At 39.8% G+C, this 15,692-nt stretch overlaps 1 protein-coding gene across 7 annotated transcripts in view; it reads left to right on the top strand.

Moving 5' to 3' along the window:
- GRIK1 (glutamate ionotropic receptor kainate type subunit 1) overlaps window positions 1-15,692 on the top strand; it is a 416,917-nt gene that overhangs the window by 245,341 nt on the left and 155,884 nt on the right. For 5 of the 7 annotated variants that reach the window (XM_023190268.3, XM_023190264.3, XM_023190267.3 and 2 more), the window contains exons 2-3: window positions 9,188-9,355; window positions 13,240-13,497. The exons of 1 other annotated variant lie outside the window; for it this stretch is intronic. In XM_023190268.3, the coding sequence (XP_023046036.1) occupies window positions 9,188-9,355; window positions 13,240-13,497 (426 nt within the window). The remainder of the gene's footprint in view (window positions 1-9,187; window positions 9,356-13,239; window positions 13,498-15,692) is intronic. One more of the 7 variants, XM_023190271.3, reaches the window with a different exon arrangement.

Here is a 15,692-nt window from a genome sequence, read left to right on the forward strand (position 1 = left end):
AAAAATCATGCTAGAGAGTTAAAAATTGCTATTTGAAAAACTGAATAAAATAACATTTTACAAAGAGAAAAGAAACACAGTAATTAAAAGTGACCAATATGAAAACTTTCTAAAGACGATTGAGATACTGCATTAGTTTCCTGTGTCTATCATCACAAATTACCACCAATGGTGGCTTAAAATGACAGAAATTTATTCTCTCACAGATCCCAGAGGCCAGAAGCCTGAAATCCAGGTATTAGCAGGGTCTTATTTTCACTGAGGGCTCCAGGAGAAATTCATTTCTTTGCTTCCTCCAGCTTCTGGTGGCTCAGTCATTCCTTGGCTTCTGGCTGCATCACTCCAGTCTGTCTGTTTTTGTTTGCTTTGTTTTTTGAGATGGAGTCTTGTTCTGTCACCCAGGCTGGAGTGCAGTGGTGCAATCTCGGCTCACTGCAAACTTTGCCTCTCAAATTGAAGCGATTCTCTGCTTCAGCCTCCTGAGTGGCTGGGATTACAGGTGCCCGCCACTATGCCTGGCTAATTTTTGTATTTTAATGGAGATGGGGTTTTGCCATGTTGACCAGTCTGGTCTCAAACTCCTGACCTCAAGTGACCCATCTGCCTCTTTAAATCTATACATACTCCTGGGTGATGCCATTCAGTCTCATGGCTTTAAATGCCACCTTTATAGTGATGACTCCCAAATTTCTATATCTAGGCCCAATCTCTCCCCCATAAGATCCAGACTGATATATCTAACTTCACAGCTGGCCTCTCCACTTGGACTTTAAAAAAATAAAAAAAAATTTTAAAAACTTTGATTTTAAGTTCAGGGGTACATGCACAGTTTTGTATATAGGTAAATATGTGTCATGGGGGTTTGCTGTGCAAATAAGTTCATCACCCAACTATTAAGTCTAGTACCCATTAGTTATTTTTCCCGATCCTCTCCCTCCTCCCATCCTTTGTCCTCCAATAGGCCCCAGTGTGTGTTGTTCCCCTCTACGTGTGCATGTGTTCTCATCATTTGGCTCCCACTTATACATGAGAACACGTGGTCTTTGGTTTTCTGTTCCTGCATCAGTTTGCTGAGGATGATAGCTTCACTTGGACTTCTAGTAGGCAGCACGAAAGAATCATGTGTCAAGTCAGGCACCTTTTGCATTGTTCCTCGTCTTGGTCAATGGCAATTTCAAGCCAAAAACCCGACGTCCTGACGTTATCCTCGACTCCGTTCCTCTCACTTATGCTTCATCAGCAAATCCTGCTGAAGTCCTTCAGATTTTATCTAGAACTCAACCACTTTTTGTCACATCCCAATCCCACTAATCTGTACAAAGCTGTCATCATCTCTCACCTGGATTATTGAAATAGACTACTCTTACTGGAATAGCCTATTATTGCAACAGCTCCGAGGGCAGATCTCCCTGTGCTTTGTTCTTGCCCTTCTCCTCCCTTCAGTCTGTTCTTAGTACAGAAGCCAGCTGGATTCTCTTGAAATATGTCATATCATTTCACTCCTCTGCTCAAAGATGGCCAGTGGTTTCCCATCTCACTCAGAATAAAACCCACAGCCCTGTGGTGGCCCTTATGGCCCTCTATGTTCTGCTCCAATCCACCCATCCCTTCTCTGAGCTCATCTTCCACCAGTCCAAGCCCAGCTCACCCAACTTCAGTCTCATTCTTCCTCAAAAATGGCTTTAGGCTGCTCCCACCTTAGACATTATATTTTCCCTGGCTGCAACGCTCTTCTCCCAGTATCTTCAGAGTGGTTTTCTCATTACCTTCAGGCTTTTGCTCAAAAGTTGCCCTCCCAGCAAGGACTTTCCTCGCCTCTCACTCTGACATGTCAGTTCCTGTCTTCCTGTTCGTGACCAATTCCCCTTCTAAAATAAAAGCTCCAAAAGTCAGATGTGTATCTCTTGCTCATTGGCACATCCCAGTGCCTCACACAGTATCTGGCTAGGCATTTTACAAATAAATGAAGAAATAAGTGAACAAATCATTGGATGAGTGAGTTATTGATTAGAATCATGGACATGATATATATATAAAACCATGAATTGAAGTAAAACAACAACAACAACTAAATATAGGTGAATTGTAATTCTATCACATTTCCGAAATGGTTATCATTGGAATACATTTACCATTACAAGGTAAGTTGAGTCCTTGAGAGGAACAAAATAGAAAACCATTATTTTCCTGTGTGGTTTTCTTTTTTTCATCATTAAATGAGATTGAGTCTCTGCCACAATGAAACATTGTCTGAAATTCCTTTTGGAAAGAAGAGGGGAAATTTAATACTTTCACTCATCTCTCAGCATAGGCCTCATCTAGAGACAGATGGAATCAGTAGGCAGCAGTGGAATTCCCTCCCTTTAAGGTTCTTACCCATAACGATGGCTTCAGCTTTCACCATGTTACACTGAGTTGATTTGGATATCTCCCTGTTCCATGGCAACAGTGATTGAAAAGCAGGTTAGGAAGTATTCTTGGAACCTAAAAAAAAAAGTCAATCAGTGAGACCTAGAGCCAGGCGTGGTTGTTTTCATATTAAGATTGCTGAATTCCACCCCTTTGACATTATGATTCTCTCCATATGGTGTGGGATTAAGGGAAGGTTTGGAAGCCATTGCTGTGGGTTTACCTTGGTGTCCTCACAAATAGCACATCATTGATCTTAGCCTTCTCTAAGTGTTACCTTTTGCCTACGATGATTGTGTTGTTGAACCAGCAGTTGTGATTGAGAACAATTCTCCTGTAAGTCTAGATGGAATTATGTGGCAAACCCAAAAGCCTTTATGACAACCCTTCATTGCACCCATCATCCCCACTTAAAGGCCACCAGCCGGGTATACGGGATGTTGCCCGCTGTGGCTTCCATCTGTGTTTATGTAGTCACAAAACACAACTGCCTGTGTCCTCACTGCACCTCACTGGTTCAAGAGTCTACCCAAAACAGACAGAAACGCTCCTGTGGTGACAGAACTCTGCGGTCTAAACCAAGATTTCAAGTGAATTCCTCTTGGCTTATCTTAAATTACTGTGCTGTAAAGTCGGAATCTTGTTAGAAGAGAATATTACTTGAATATATGTGATTTCCTTTAAAATTATTTTCAATTTCAAAGCCCTTGGGGGAAAAAAAAAGAAGAAGAAGATGATGCTGGCCAGGCATGGTAGCTCACGCCTGTAATCCCAACCACTTGGGAGGCCAAGCCAGGCAGATCACCTGAGGTCAGGAGTTCAAGACCAGCCTGACCAACATGAGAAAACCCTCTCTCTACTAAAAATACAAAAATTAGCCAGGCATGGTGGTGCATGCCTGTAATCCCAGCTACTAGGGAGGCTGAGGCAAAAGAATTGCTTGAACCCAGGAGCCAGAGGTTGTAATGAGCTGAGATGGTGCCATTGTACTCCAGCCTGGGTGACAGTGTGAGACTCCATCTCAAAAAAAAAAAAAAAAAAAAAAAAAAAATGCTGATAAATGTACTAGTCTGTGCTAGGTTTGCTGTGAAAACAAAAACAAAAAACCAACCAAGCAAAAAAGACTATAAACTTGGTGGCTTAAACAACAGACACTTAATTTCTCTCAGTTCTAGAGGCTGGAAGTCCAAGATCAAGGTGTCAGCAGGTTTGGTTTCTCCAGAGGCCTCACTCCATGGTTTACAGGTGGCCTCCTTCTGACTCGGCCCTCACATGGCCTTTCCTCTGTGTGCACAAGTCCCTGGTATATCTCTGTATGTCTAGATTTTCTCTTTTTATAAGGGCCAGTCAGACTGGATTAAGGCCTACCCTAGCTGCCTCATTATAACCTAGTCACTGTTTAAAGACACTATTTCCAAATACAGTCACGTTTTGAGGAACCAGGGATGAGGTCTGCAGCATACAAATTTGAGGGAGGATGCAGTTCAGTCCATAACAGTGACTTACAAAAAAAGCAAGTCACATCTGAGTTTCAAAGCTACTCCAGAATGTAGGCACAGGCCTTAATGTCTCATAGCCTTTGTTTAGTGACCGTATGTGGCACCTTGTCTCAGGTGAGGGAACATACAGCATGAAGGACAGACCATTTTAGCATCAGCATTATTTGTACCAACATCTGTCCTTCCCAGAAAAGTATGGTGGGAACAATCAGGACAAGGTCCTTATAAGTAAATCCTAAATATGAACATGTATTAATAAGAAAGCATTAATTTTTCAGAATTCTTAGCTATTCTGGTGTTTACAAGCAGTATGATTTTACCCTTATCATTTCAAATGGCACAAATATTCATATAAGAAAACAGAATCATTACTCAAAAAAAAAAAGCCCAACTTCTTTCACTTTCTGACCCTTTGCTTGGACAATGGTGAGTGAGGTGGGGAAGAGGTTGGTGAGGTGGATATTAAGCATGCCCTCTGACCCTTGATCAAACTTCCTAATGATGATCAGACAGAGGATTTTTGCCCAACAATTTCCAGTCTCTAAAGATTGGCACGTGATCTGTACCCACTCAAACTGATCTACAACATAGAAAAGACAAAAAATAGTTTAACAAAGGACAAAACATAGTTTAACAATACTCATGCTTCAGGTACACATGAGCAATGAAAGAGAACATGGATAACTCAGGCCTGCCGATTTTGAGGTTTCTCACCCTCCTGTGTTCCATCTGCCATGCTCTACTTTTCTCAAGAATTATAGCAGAATGAAAAAGCTTTTCCTTCATCCTGAGCTCTCAGAGTCCTGCTTTCTCCCTTCACCCACTGCCCTGGCTTGAGAAATTTCAAAAATATAAGGGGAAGCGGCAACTTTGCCTCTCTTCCTTGAGCCTAAGCTAGATTTTTATTTCAATTTCCTAACCCTTCCATGGTCCACTGCATTGTTAGGAGTAGAAGTCAGCTCAGCTCAGCTCAGATGAGAGAGAGGAAGAGGAAGAGGAACAGAGGGATGAACAAGTTAGGGATTTCTTGTCTCAAACCCATGGGCCTCCAAATGAATGAGGCCAGAGGTTCACAACATGAAGACCCCTAAAGCCTTCAGCTGTCTCATTCACAGCTCACACTCACAATTATTAGATAAAAGAAGTAAAAAGGGAGGAAAGGAGGAATGGAGGAAGGGAGGGAGGCAGAGAGAGAGAAAGAGAGAAAGAAAGAAAGAGAGAAAGGGAAAGAAAGAAAAGAAAAGAGGAAAGAAAAGAGGAAAAAAGAAAGGGAGAGAGAGAACAAGAAGGAGAGAAGGAAAGACAGAAGGAGGAAATTATGCAAGGGCTCCAACGTGTGTGCCCCTTTATTCTTCTTATTAAAGACTCTACATCCCGTTTTGTTGTATCTGAAGCTATGGGGAGGAGAAGGAGGGAGGAAGTGGCTAATATTTAACAGTCTGCCCACAAACGAGGTAATGGTCTGACTCCTGTTAATGCCTTTCTCCTGTTTCTGTCAGATCTCACTTTTTTGGTACTTCACCAGCTTTCTATATACCTCTTACCACAGTAGATCTCTGGCATTTATCAGCAACCCTCTCTTGGAGAAAGAGAGCGTGATGGGGTCTTAAGCTAATGACACCTGGTGAAAAAATGAAAAAAAAAATTTCTCAAAGTGACAAAAGAGTTCACCTGCACACTACCCAAGCACATAATGAAAACACTTGTAATTCCCTTAAACCCAGGTTCATTTGGCTTTATGTGATAGACAGCTATATAGCGAAAGAATAGTTTTGAGGCGAGTAGTCAGTTCACTAGTTGGTGCCAACTCTTCTTTTTATTTCCATTATCCACATACAATAATAAAAAAAAAAACATATTTCAAGGGAATTTTTGAGTTTTCAGGGCACTTTGATTACATTTTCTCCTTTGCTTTTAGAGCAATTCTCCAAGGCAAGCAAGACAACATTATTGGCCCACATGTATGAGACAAAGAACAACAGAAATAACTTGATGAAATGAAAACATTTACATTTTTTGGAGATTCAGACACCAGAGTCAGTCCCAGACAATACTGTGACTTTGAATAAGCAGGATATAATGCGTAATCTTCCTGTTCACTTTTTCGTTTATAAAAATGGAAAAAAATCTTCCTGCCTTGACTGATATGAAGTGTAATTAAACATATGTAAAAGAGCTATTTCATAATAATTTTATTTCTGATACTTAAAAATCCTCCTCAAAGAGGAAGTAGGTAGATCAGGTTTCAAAGTTCAGAATTTCTGCTTCCTATTCAGGTATTTGTTTCCCCCAAGCAGCCTAACCCTATACAGATTAATGGGGCTCACATCCACATCAGTGATTGACTTTTCCCCTAAATAGTTGCAGCCTGAACATCCTAAAGATGCCTTGGTCTCCCCAAGGATGCTGATTCTGAGTAAGACACAGTCTCTCTCCATGTGGGCTCTCCCTGTGGGATTGAGGAGATAGACAAGCAAATAAGTAATTGCTAGTCATCACCGTGGAAGCCCTATCACCAGGCAGCCGTCTGCATGGGTCACCTAGATGGTGGCAGTGAGACGGCCTTACGTCCGCCTTCTGGTGACCAAGTGTCTTTTGTGTCATCTTGTCACCTCACTGTTCAGCATCCACCAACAGTTCTGAGAGGAACTGAAAATCAACTCCAAAGTCTCTCCCTACCACCGTCTGACAAAAGTAAAACACAAATTCACTTGAACAGCAACATTTTTCCTTACGTTCATTTCAAATAGTGGTCTTAAATGGCTCCTTAGGTAAAGCTTAACATTACCAAATAACTCTGTCATGTAATTTTCCTTTTTTTAATTTTTAGTTTTTGCGGGTCCATAGTAGTTGTATCATCATATAGTTTTCAACTATGATTTCTCAGAAGACAGGGAAATTATCTATACCTGAATGCCTCATATTATCCGCCTACAAAAGCCAGAAATATTTCCAAAAGGAACCAAAATAATTCACTATAAACCATCTTAGCTTTCACAACCCAACACTGTAGTTAGTTATTTAATAAAGTCAGTTCAACAGGAACATTACAGATGTGTATTTGTTTATTGCTTTTCTTTCAAAGTAGGATCAGGGTAGTTTCTTTGAATTAGAGTCTGTCCATTGGAGTTCACTTTCTAACAAAGAATGCACATAAATGATGCGCATGATGGGTGATTGTGATTTTCATTTCAGATTTTTTAATATTCTTTTTTTTTTTCTCCGCTTTGAATGGAGAGAGAACTTAGAGCACTTGTAAATCAATCTAGAGTAGACAAGTTGGGAAAAACCTACGACTGACTTTTGGTAAGGGATCACTCAATAGTGAGAATAGATAAAAAATAGCAGCCTGGGCTAGGCACAATGGCTTATGCCTGTAATCCTAGCACTTTAGGAGGCCGGGGAGGGTGGATCATGAGGTCAGGAATTCGAGAGCAGCCTGGCCAATATGGTGAAATCCCGTCTCTACTAAAAATACAAAAATTAGCCAGGCATGGTGGCGTGCACCTGTAATCCCACCTACTCAGGTGGCTGAGGCAGGAGAATCGCTTCAACCCGAGAGGCGGAGGTTGCAGTGAGCCAAGATTGAAACACTGCACTCTAGCCTGGGCAACAGAGCAAGACTCCATCTCAAAAAATAGGCCAGGCACAGTGGCTCACGCCTGTAATCCCAGCACTTTGAGAGGCCGAAGCAGGCAGATCATGAGGTCAGGGGTTTGAGACCAACTGGGCCAACATGGTGAAACCCCATCTCTACTAAAAATACAAAAATTAGCTGGGTGTGGCGGCACATGCCTGTAATCCCAGCTACTCGGGAGGCTGAGACAGAAGAATCACTTGAACCAGGGAGGTGGAGGTCTCAGTGAGCTGAGATCGCATCACTGCACTCCAGTCTGGGTGACAGAGTGAGACTCTGTCTCAAAAATAAATAAATAAATAATGTATGTATCAGCCTGCTAGTTAGAAGTACTCAGCATTCCATGAGCATCAGTTAACATGTGTTTTTAAAAGAAATGAGGAGTGTTGGTCAACCAAGGAGTAACTTAAATGGAGATGGGTTAAGAAAGCTTCCACTGTAGATCCTGTGTCTATTAATAATTCTAGGACATCTCTCAAAAAGCGTTTAAGAACTGTACAGTCAGCAACACTTACATTGTCTCTATCAAACATCAATGTCTCAAGCAAAATCAGAGCTACATTCTCTGATGAGGCTTTAAGCACTATTTGTTACTGTTGCTTGCAGTGAGGTCCTCATGTTTAAGACACCAGAGCCCACCTGGTACATGCTCAGTGAAGGGACATATTTCTCTAGTTGCCAGATGCAGGTTTGCTTTGGACTAAACAGTTTCTAAAAAGAAAAGAAAAAAAAAGAAAAAAGAAAAGAAAAAAAAAGTTTTTTGAATATTCTCATGCACTTTGGAAAGTACTGGGATATGATCTCAGAATTCTGAGCCATGAAGTACAAAATAGGACATTTTTATCCTGAAAAATCTAACAGTATGTATGTGTCATTTTGATCCCATCAACTCTGCATGATCCCCTTAGAGTCTGGAATGTAGGCTTCTGAATGAATGTAGATCTTCATTCTGAAGAAGAGTGATCCCACAAGGATACAACTCAAATTATGTTTAGGTCAAGCACGATGCAATTCTTGTCCACATCACAGAAAATCGCTCTCTGCCATATTATCAGTTACACTGTTATGCCACTAAATTTTTGGAATACATTTGCCATCTGAGAGATGGTATACAGTCCAACACTGGATTTAAAATCTTAGGCATACATATGCAGTTAGTGCTATTTATCCGCATGTGGCACATGCTGATAAACTTCACTTTTAGCCCTGGATTTAGGATCTGCTCTGACTATTCCTTTATTTATCATTTGGGGTCTTTTATTCATATATTTGCATCCTTTTTACTGGCCGGGCACGGTGGCTCATGCTTGTAATCCCAGAACTTTGGGAAGTCGAGGAGGGTGGATCACCTGAGGTCAGGAGTTCGAGACCAGCCTTGCCAACATGGTAAAATCCCGTCTCTACTAATAATACAATAATTAGCTGGGCATAGTAGTGCACACATGCAATCCTAGCTACTCAGGAGGCTGAGGCAGGAGAATGGCGCAAACCCGGGAGGTGGAGCTTGCAGTGAGCCGAGATCACACCATTGCACTCCAGCCTGGGTGACAGAGCAAGACTCCGTCTCAAAAAAAAAAAAAAAAAAAATTACATGTGAACCATGTGACTAATGCTTCTCATGCATCTCTTTTTGCTTCTGCAGGAGGGATTTTTGAAACGGTGGAAAATGAGCCTGTTAATGTTGAAGAATTAGCTTTCAAGTTTGCAGTCACCAGCATTAACAGAAACCGAACCCTGATGCCTAACACCACATTAACCTATGACATCCAGAGAATTAACCTTTTTGATAGTTTTGAAGCCTCACGGAGAGGTAACTATTTTCCCACTTTTAAAAGCTTCTTTGGGTGATGTGTCTGCTCTGCAAGTCACCTTCTTTTTGCTACCTGCCCTCTTTTAAAGCAGACATCTTTGTGCAAATGGGTTGCGGGAAATCTGGGTCTTTGATGTCACTGATCAATGCAATCTGAACTAACCTAATGGACGTTGCCGAGCACTGTTTTCTGGGCCTTTCTGATGAGCTTACCCTTCAGTGCCCTCTACTCTATGATTAACTAGTTCAGCTGTGAATGGAAAATGTCAAGCTTGATCTGTTTTTCTTTCCTGAAGCTGAGATACCACCATGAAATCGTGTGGTGCAGTCAAATAAAACATTGCGGAAGGTCACATCCACTGAGCATGTGGAAATGCCCAGGACACACATAACTGACACCCTGAATTTTAACAGGTTGTAAACTACTGAGTTTACCTAGCATCCTCTCAACATTTTTTTTTTACTCTTTTCCACAAAATCATAGAAATATGAAGATTAACCCTGTGAGAGCAATGTCTGTATCTGATCCTCTTTTTCCTCTGAACTGAAGCCAAGTGCCTAGCCTAAAAAATAACCTAATTCATATGTCGGCTGCAAGGTTTCTCTCACAGAAAGATTCATTTGGAATAGTGGGGTTTGTTTAGACATCTTCTGGACAATTCTAGGAAAGTCTTTGAAGTAAGACCACATTCTATATAGTTGAGAGTTGGCTTCTGACAGGGACACTATCGAGTCACTAAATAAATGTGCTTATGTGAAAACAAAGGCTATTCATCACCCCAGATTAGGAGGGGTTCTTTGCCTCAGAGGGGAATCCTTGCCTGCTAAATACACACAAATACATGAGATACAATGAACACCATGTTTATGCTGATTTCCAGATAACTAAATGCTGGTTGTTTCCATATATAATTAATCTAGTTAGATCACAGGTTGTGTCCACCTGACACAGCCTTCTGCAAGAATTCCAGTGTTCTTTGCAAACAAAATATAAAACTTATTTCCTTAGGAGCACAGATAAAAAATTAACAACATAGCAGGATGCAGTGGCTCATGCCTGTAATCCCAGCACTTTGGGAGGCCGAAGCGGGTGGTTAATGAGGTCAGGAGATCGAGACCATCCTGGCTAACATGGTGAAACCCCGTCTCTACTAAAAATACAAAACAAAACAAAACAAAAAATAGCCGGGCGTGGTGGCAGCTGCCCGTGGTCCTAGCCACTCGGGAAGCTGAGGCAGGAGAATAGTGTGAACCCGGGAGATGGAGCTTGCAGTGAGCTGAGATTGCGCCACTGCACTCCAGCCTGGGTGACACAGCGAGATTCTGTCTCAAAAACAAAACAAAACAAAAATTAACAACATAATCTTTTTATATCTATGGCAGGACTTAAGTATAAAAATATTTTCTTTTTCAAGATGGGTAGACTTTGAGATATGCTATAGGTCAAAATTGTCTATGGACAAATAATGAATTTTAAAGTTTCCAAGCTATCCTCACATAAATTATCTCTATAATGTAGAGATAGATCTATCACTTTTCTTTGTTTCTCTCATCTCTCTCTCTCACACACACACCTATGCAAACAGACACAAACACTCATACACATTGTTAAGCAAATACTGTAGAAAGTCAACCACGTTTAGCAGTGAAACTCTAAGCCACATAAAAATTGAAAGCTTTCCTGCGATCTGAAGTACCTGGCATACTTGTCAATTAAACACCCCCAGAGCTTCTTAAAACTGGTAATTTGCTGGCAAACAGAATTCAAAAGGATTGATTTTCTGTCAAGTAATATTAGTATCCCAGAACTAAATATTTACAGGAATCTCAATCCATTGCTTATGCTGGATAGAACAACAGTCACACACTCCCATACTCTCATTTTATCTGGCTAAATAATGAAAACATAACCAGAAAATAAGCTGCTGAAGACAATGACAATTTACACTTCCAGCACATAATGCATAAAACTGTACATCTTCATAGTTCATGCAGTAATTCACCACCAAAGAGCAGAGTACCGGAAAGTTTTCCTTGTAAACATATGCTGTTCCACAGATACCTGCAATATAGCTGTCAAAGCTGTATCAGTGATTCTGTCTGAATTATGTCAGGTAGCTACAGAGCCATATCATTTTTCTAACTATTTTTATTTGCAGAATGATATTATTAAATACAATGGATGTATTAATTTAGCGAATTTGATATTTAATTATCTGATGACAGTTCTAAATTTGTAGAATTAAAATATAAATTTGAAAGTGTGTTTAAACTTTTATTTAACTCCTACCAACATAAGATTAATAGGCACTATTTTACACGGTTGTAGACGGCAAACCGCCCCAACCTTTCTGGAAGGGCATTTGGTTAATATGTTTCAAATGACTTCAAACTATCTATACCCCTTAATTATTACTGGTGACTTGACTTCTGGAAATCTACTGTTAGAAAGTAGCATAAGATGCAGAGAAAAATATAAGAGCTAAGGTAAGTGTTATAGTATTTTTTAGAATAGCCAAAAATTAGGAGCAGCTTAAATGTTTTGGGGGATGTTTGTTTGCTTTTTGAAACAGAGTCTCACTCTGTCACCCCAGCTGGAGTTCAGTGGTGCTCTCTCAGTCCACTGCAACTTCTGCCTCCCGGGTTCAAGCAATTCTTGTGCCTCAGCCAACCAAGTACTTGGGACTACAGGTGCACACCACCACACCTGGCTAATTTTTGTATTTTTAGTAGAGATGGGGTTTCACCATGATGGCTAGGCAAGTCTCGAATTCCTGACCTCAAGTGATCTGCCTGCCTCAGCCTCCCAAAGTGCTAAGATTACAGGCATGAGCCAAATGTTTTATATTGTAGGAATGCTTAAATAAATGATGACACACCTATTCAATGGTCTATTCTACAGACAATAAAAATATACTTTAGCAGAATTTGTAATGACTTGAAAGAAAAGACATGCTATGGTGTTGAACAAAGAAAGCAGTGCATCAAACTGTATTTATATAATGATTCTAATTTTCTCAAATATTAATATTTTTTCAAAATGATAGGATTAATCACAGGGCCTTTTTATCCTTACACTTTAAATATTCTAAATTCTGTCAGTGAGTGCTTATATTCTTATAATGAGAAAAATACATTTATGTTGTAAGTAAATTTTTCAATAGATATTGACTTGATTTATTTAGGCTACCTGTCCGCCAACACTGGGACAGAAAGAGGCCTGACGTTGAGCTGAAGCTCCCATCCAGTGGCCATGACTGTGTCCATTGTCTATGAAATGAGTGGGTTAGACAAAATGTCTTCTAAGATCCCTTTAGGCTATGCTATTTCATTATTTGAAAATTAGATATCAGCACTGCTTATGAACATTCTTTAGCTGTATTTCATTAATCTAGAACTTCTTTCTGAGTTTTGGAAAGATAGGAGCTAAAGCACTTTGGGGTAACCAGAGGTTCTGTCTTCTGAATTTTGTAACCACATTAATATTTTCAGTGCCACCCTGCTGCATGACAGAACTTAATTCATACAACATTCATCTGGCAAAGGGCTTGTTGGTAACTAGAAGTGCTTTCCGGTAATACCATACGAAGCAAGGGATTTAGACTCCATCTGATCAAAGGTAATAAAGTGAGACTAGCAGGGAGTTGGTCTTGTGGTGTATTGCTAATCAATTCTAAGTTTACATCTATCATCATATTAGTAGCTCAAGAAAGTTGGAAGTTGGACCAAGTATATTTCCTCAATATAGGGATTGTAAAAGATTTTTCAATAGTTGCATTAAAAAGAGGAATCAGGAATGAAAAACTTAAACTCATAGAACTCTCTTTTTCTCTCCCCCTTTCCCTGCCTTCCCTCCCCATCCTCTCCTCGTCCTTGGGCATCAGCATGTGACCAGCTGGCTCTTGGTGTGGCTGCTCTCTTTGGCCCTTCCCATAGCTCCTCCGTCAGTGCTGTGCAGTCCATTTGCAATGCTCTCGAAGTTCCACACATACAGACTCGCTGGAAACACCCCTCGGTGGACAACAAAGATTTGTTTTACATCAACCTTTACCCAGATTATGCAGCTATCAGCAGGGCGATTCTGGATCTGGTCCTCTATTACAACTGGAAAACAGTGACCGTGGTGTATGAAGACAGCACAGGTATGGGACTCACCCAAGACCTCACCTGACCGTGTCTGCTCTGAACAAAGAGAACAAAAGTATCAAATAGTCATTAAACTCATCAGGTAGAGCACACAAAAATGCTCTTTTATATAAAGCTAACTGAATATTCTAAGGTAATTTAACAATGCATGTGTGTATAATTCACATTTATTTTTGTTTGTTGATCCTTTCTAATGATCCTTTTATCATCAAATACAGAGGAACGTTTTTTAAAAAAGAAATATCACCTTAGCAGGATGAGTTATAATCCAATCACAATATTAAATATGTATTTTCATTTTCCCAGCTCTAATAAGACTATGAACACCATTGAAAATGACCATGAAATGTGATTCCAACTTGATAAGTAGCTATGTAAATGTTTAGAAAAGTTTCTAAGTAAGTTGACAAAGAGGAATTCATTTAGAGGTTGTAGCAATAGAGTGGATTATTTCATGGGAAAGGGACTATGAATCCCCGGTGATGAGGGCTGAGTAAAGCTTGGATTCTCCACATGCCTGTTTAGGGTGCAGGATGGAAATATGGCTGCTTGGAGTCCGGTCCTCATCAGCCACTTTCTCTGACCCACCCCCATTTGAACTTTACTTTACTGGCACCTCCCCTCTGCTTTCTGCTTATTGTTCAGGCCCCTTTTTATTTAAAGTCGGGCAGTGACCCTCCATTGTCCACATAATAAAGTTGAATTCCTTCTAATTCAAAACTCTTCATCATCCAGCCATTTTCATTTTCATTAACCCAGGCACTAGCTTCCCTCATTGCCTATACTCTCACATGAGTTATGATGGAAAGTTTATCTTTTCTTCAATATCCCCACATTCTCAGAAAACTCCTGTTTTCTGAGGCTGGCCCCTCACTTTGTATGATCCTTTGCACGACCTTCATGGTGATGAACTCCCTCATTCTCCACGACCGCACACAAATTTCCCTCTTCCTTAAAGCTCCCTGAGACTACCAGAGGGTTCACTAGCACTTTGGAAGCAAAAGCACTGAATCCCAAGTTATATTTCAAATATCTGTTTACATGTCTGTAAGACTGGAAATTTCTAAGCATCCGAATTTTATCTTATTTTTATGTTTATAACCTGCTACCTGTCATAAGCCTGACATAGAGGAAAGACTTTAGTAATTCCACATGGATAGAATAATATCATTGATTGTCTGATTTTTTTTTTCTCCAAGAGTTGAAATGAGTTGCTTTATTTGATCTACACATTTGGTAATAAGGCTACAAAAATTACAAGTGAAAATTAGTAAAGTGAAACACTGTCAAACTTTGCAATACGATTTCACTTTTCACTGCCCCTTTCACCAAGCACTAGCACTTACTATTCCTCAAAGGATGACTACGTGCCTCCTCTTTGGTGTTAAATTCTGGTTCCATTTTATACTGTCAGATAAAAGTGACGAGTGTGGTTGGAAATATACACTTATGTATTTTCTTATGTATTTCTTAGAAATGTATCATCTCATTTCTAAATGAGATGTATTTCTCATCTCATTTAGAAAGAAGTGAAGATTCTAAGTGACTGGGTATATATTTTATAAATATTGTATTCAAAACAGTCCTATCAAGAATAATAAGCTACAAGCAGCCATAGTTTTAGAACTTTACCTGCTTGCTGTGAAGGAAGAAATCATTATCTAATCAAATCCACATGGATATTTTAAAGGGTTTTGAAAAAGAATATCATGTTGTAAACATAAGTGTGGTTAGATCTTGCATGTTGCCTACTTTTGCTAAATAGGAAATTTCGTGAGCTCATAAAATCAAGCTACATCTCATTATGTTGTGATCTCTGTAGTATAATCATCTCTCACCATTTTTCTACAGCAAAGTTGGACCATCTAAAATGAAAACATATCAATGAATAATATTGAAACTCCTGGATTTAATTTAAGAAAGAGTTCAACTAAAGATGTGGGCATTGTAGATTTCAAATTGTATTTAGACAAAATATAATTAGTAAGTAAATGACAGAAAACTTGATATTCTAACCACTCTCTGACATCAGGTGAGCCACACATATGTGACATCCATTTTGCAAAGCAAACACCAAGCTATTATTTCCATCATCTTCCACAAGAAACTGAAATGTCCTTTTCATCTTTGTCAAGTTCACCCGTGCTCAGTGACACAATAAATACTTGTTGAAATCGACAATCCAAAATGA

This window comes from Piliocolobus tephrosceles, chromosome 19 (genome assembly GCF_002776525.5).
Source record: "Piliocolobus tephrosceles isolate RC106 chromosome 19, ASM277652v3, whole genome shotgun sequence".
Lineage (NCBI taxonomy): Eukaryota > Metazoa > Chordata > Mammalia > Primates > Cercopithecidae > Piliocolobus > Piliocolobus tephrosceles.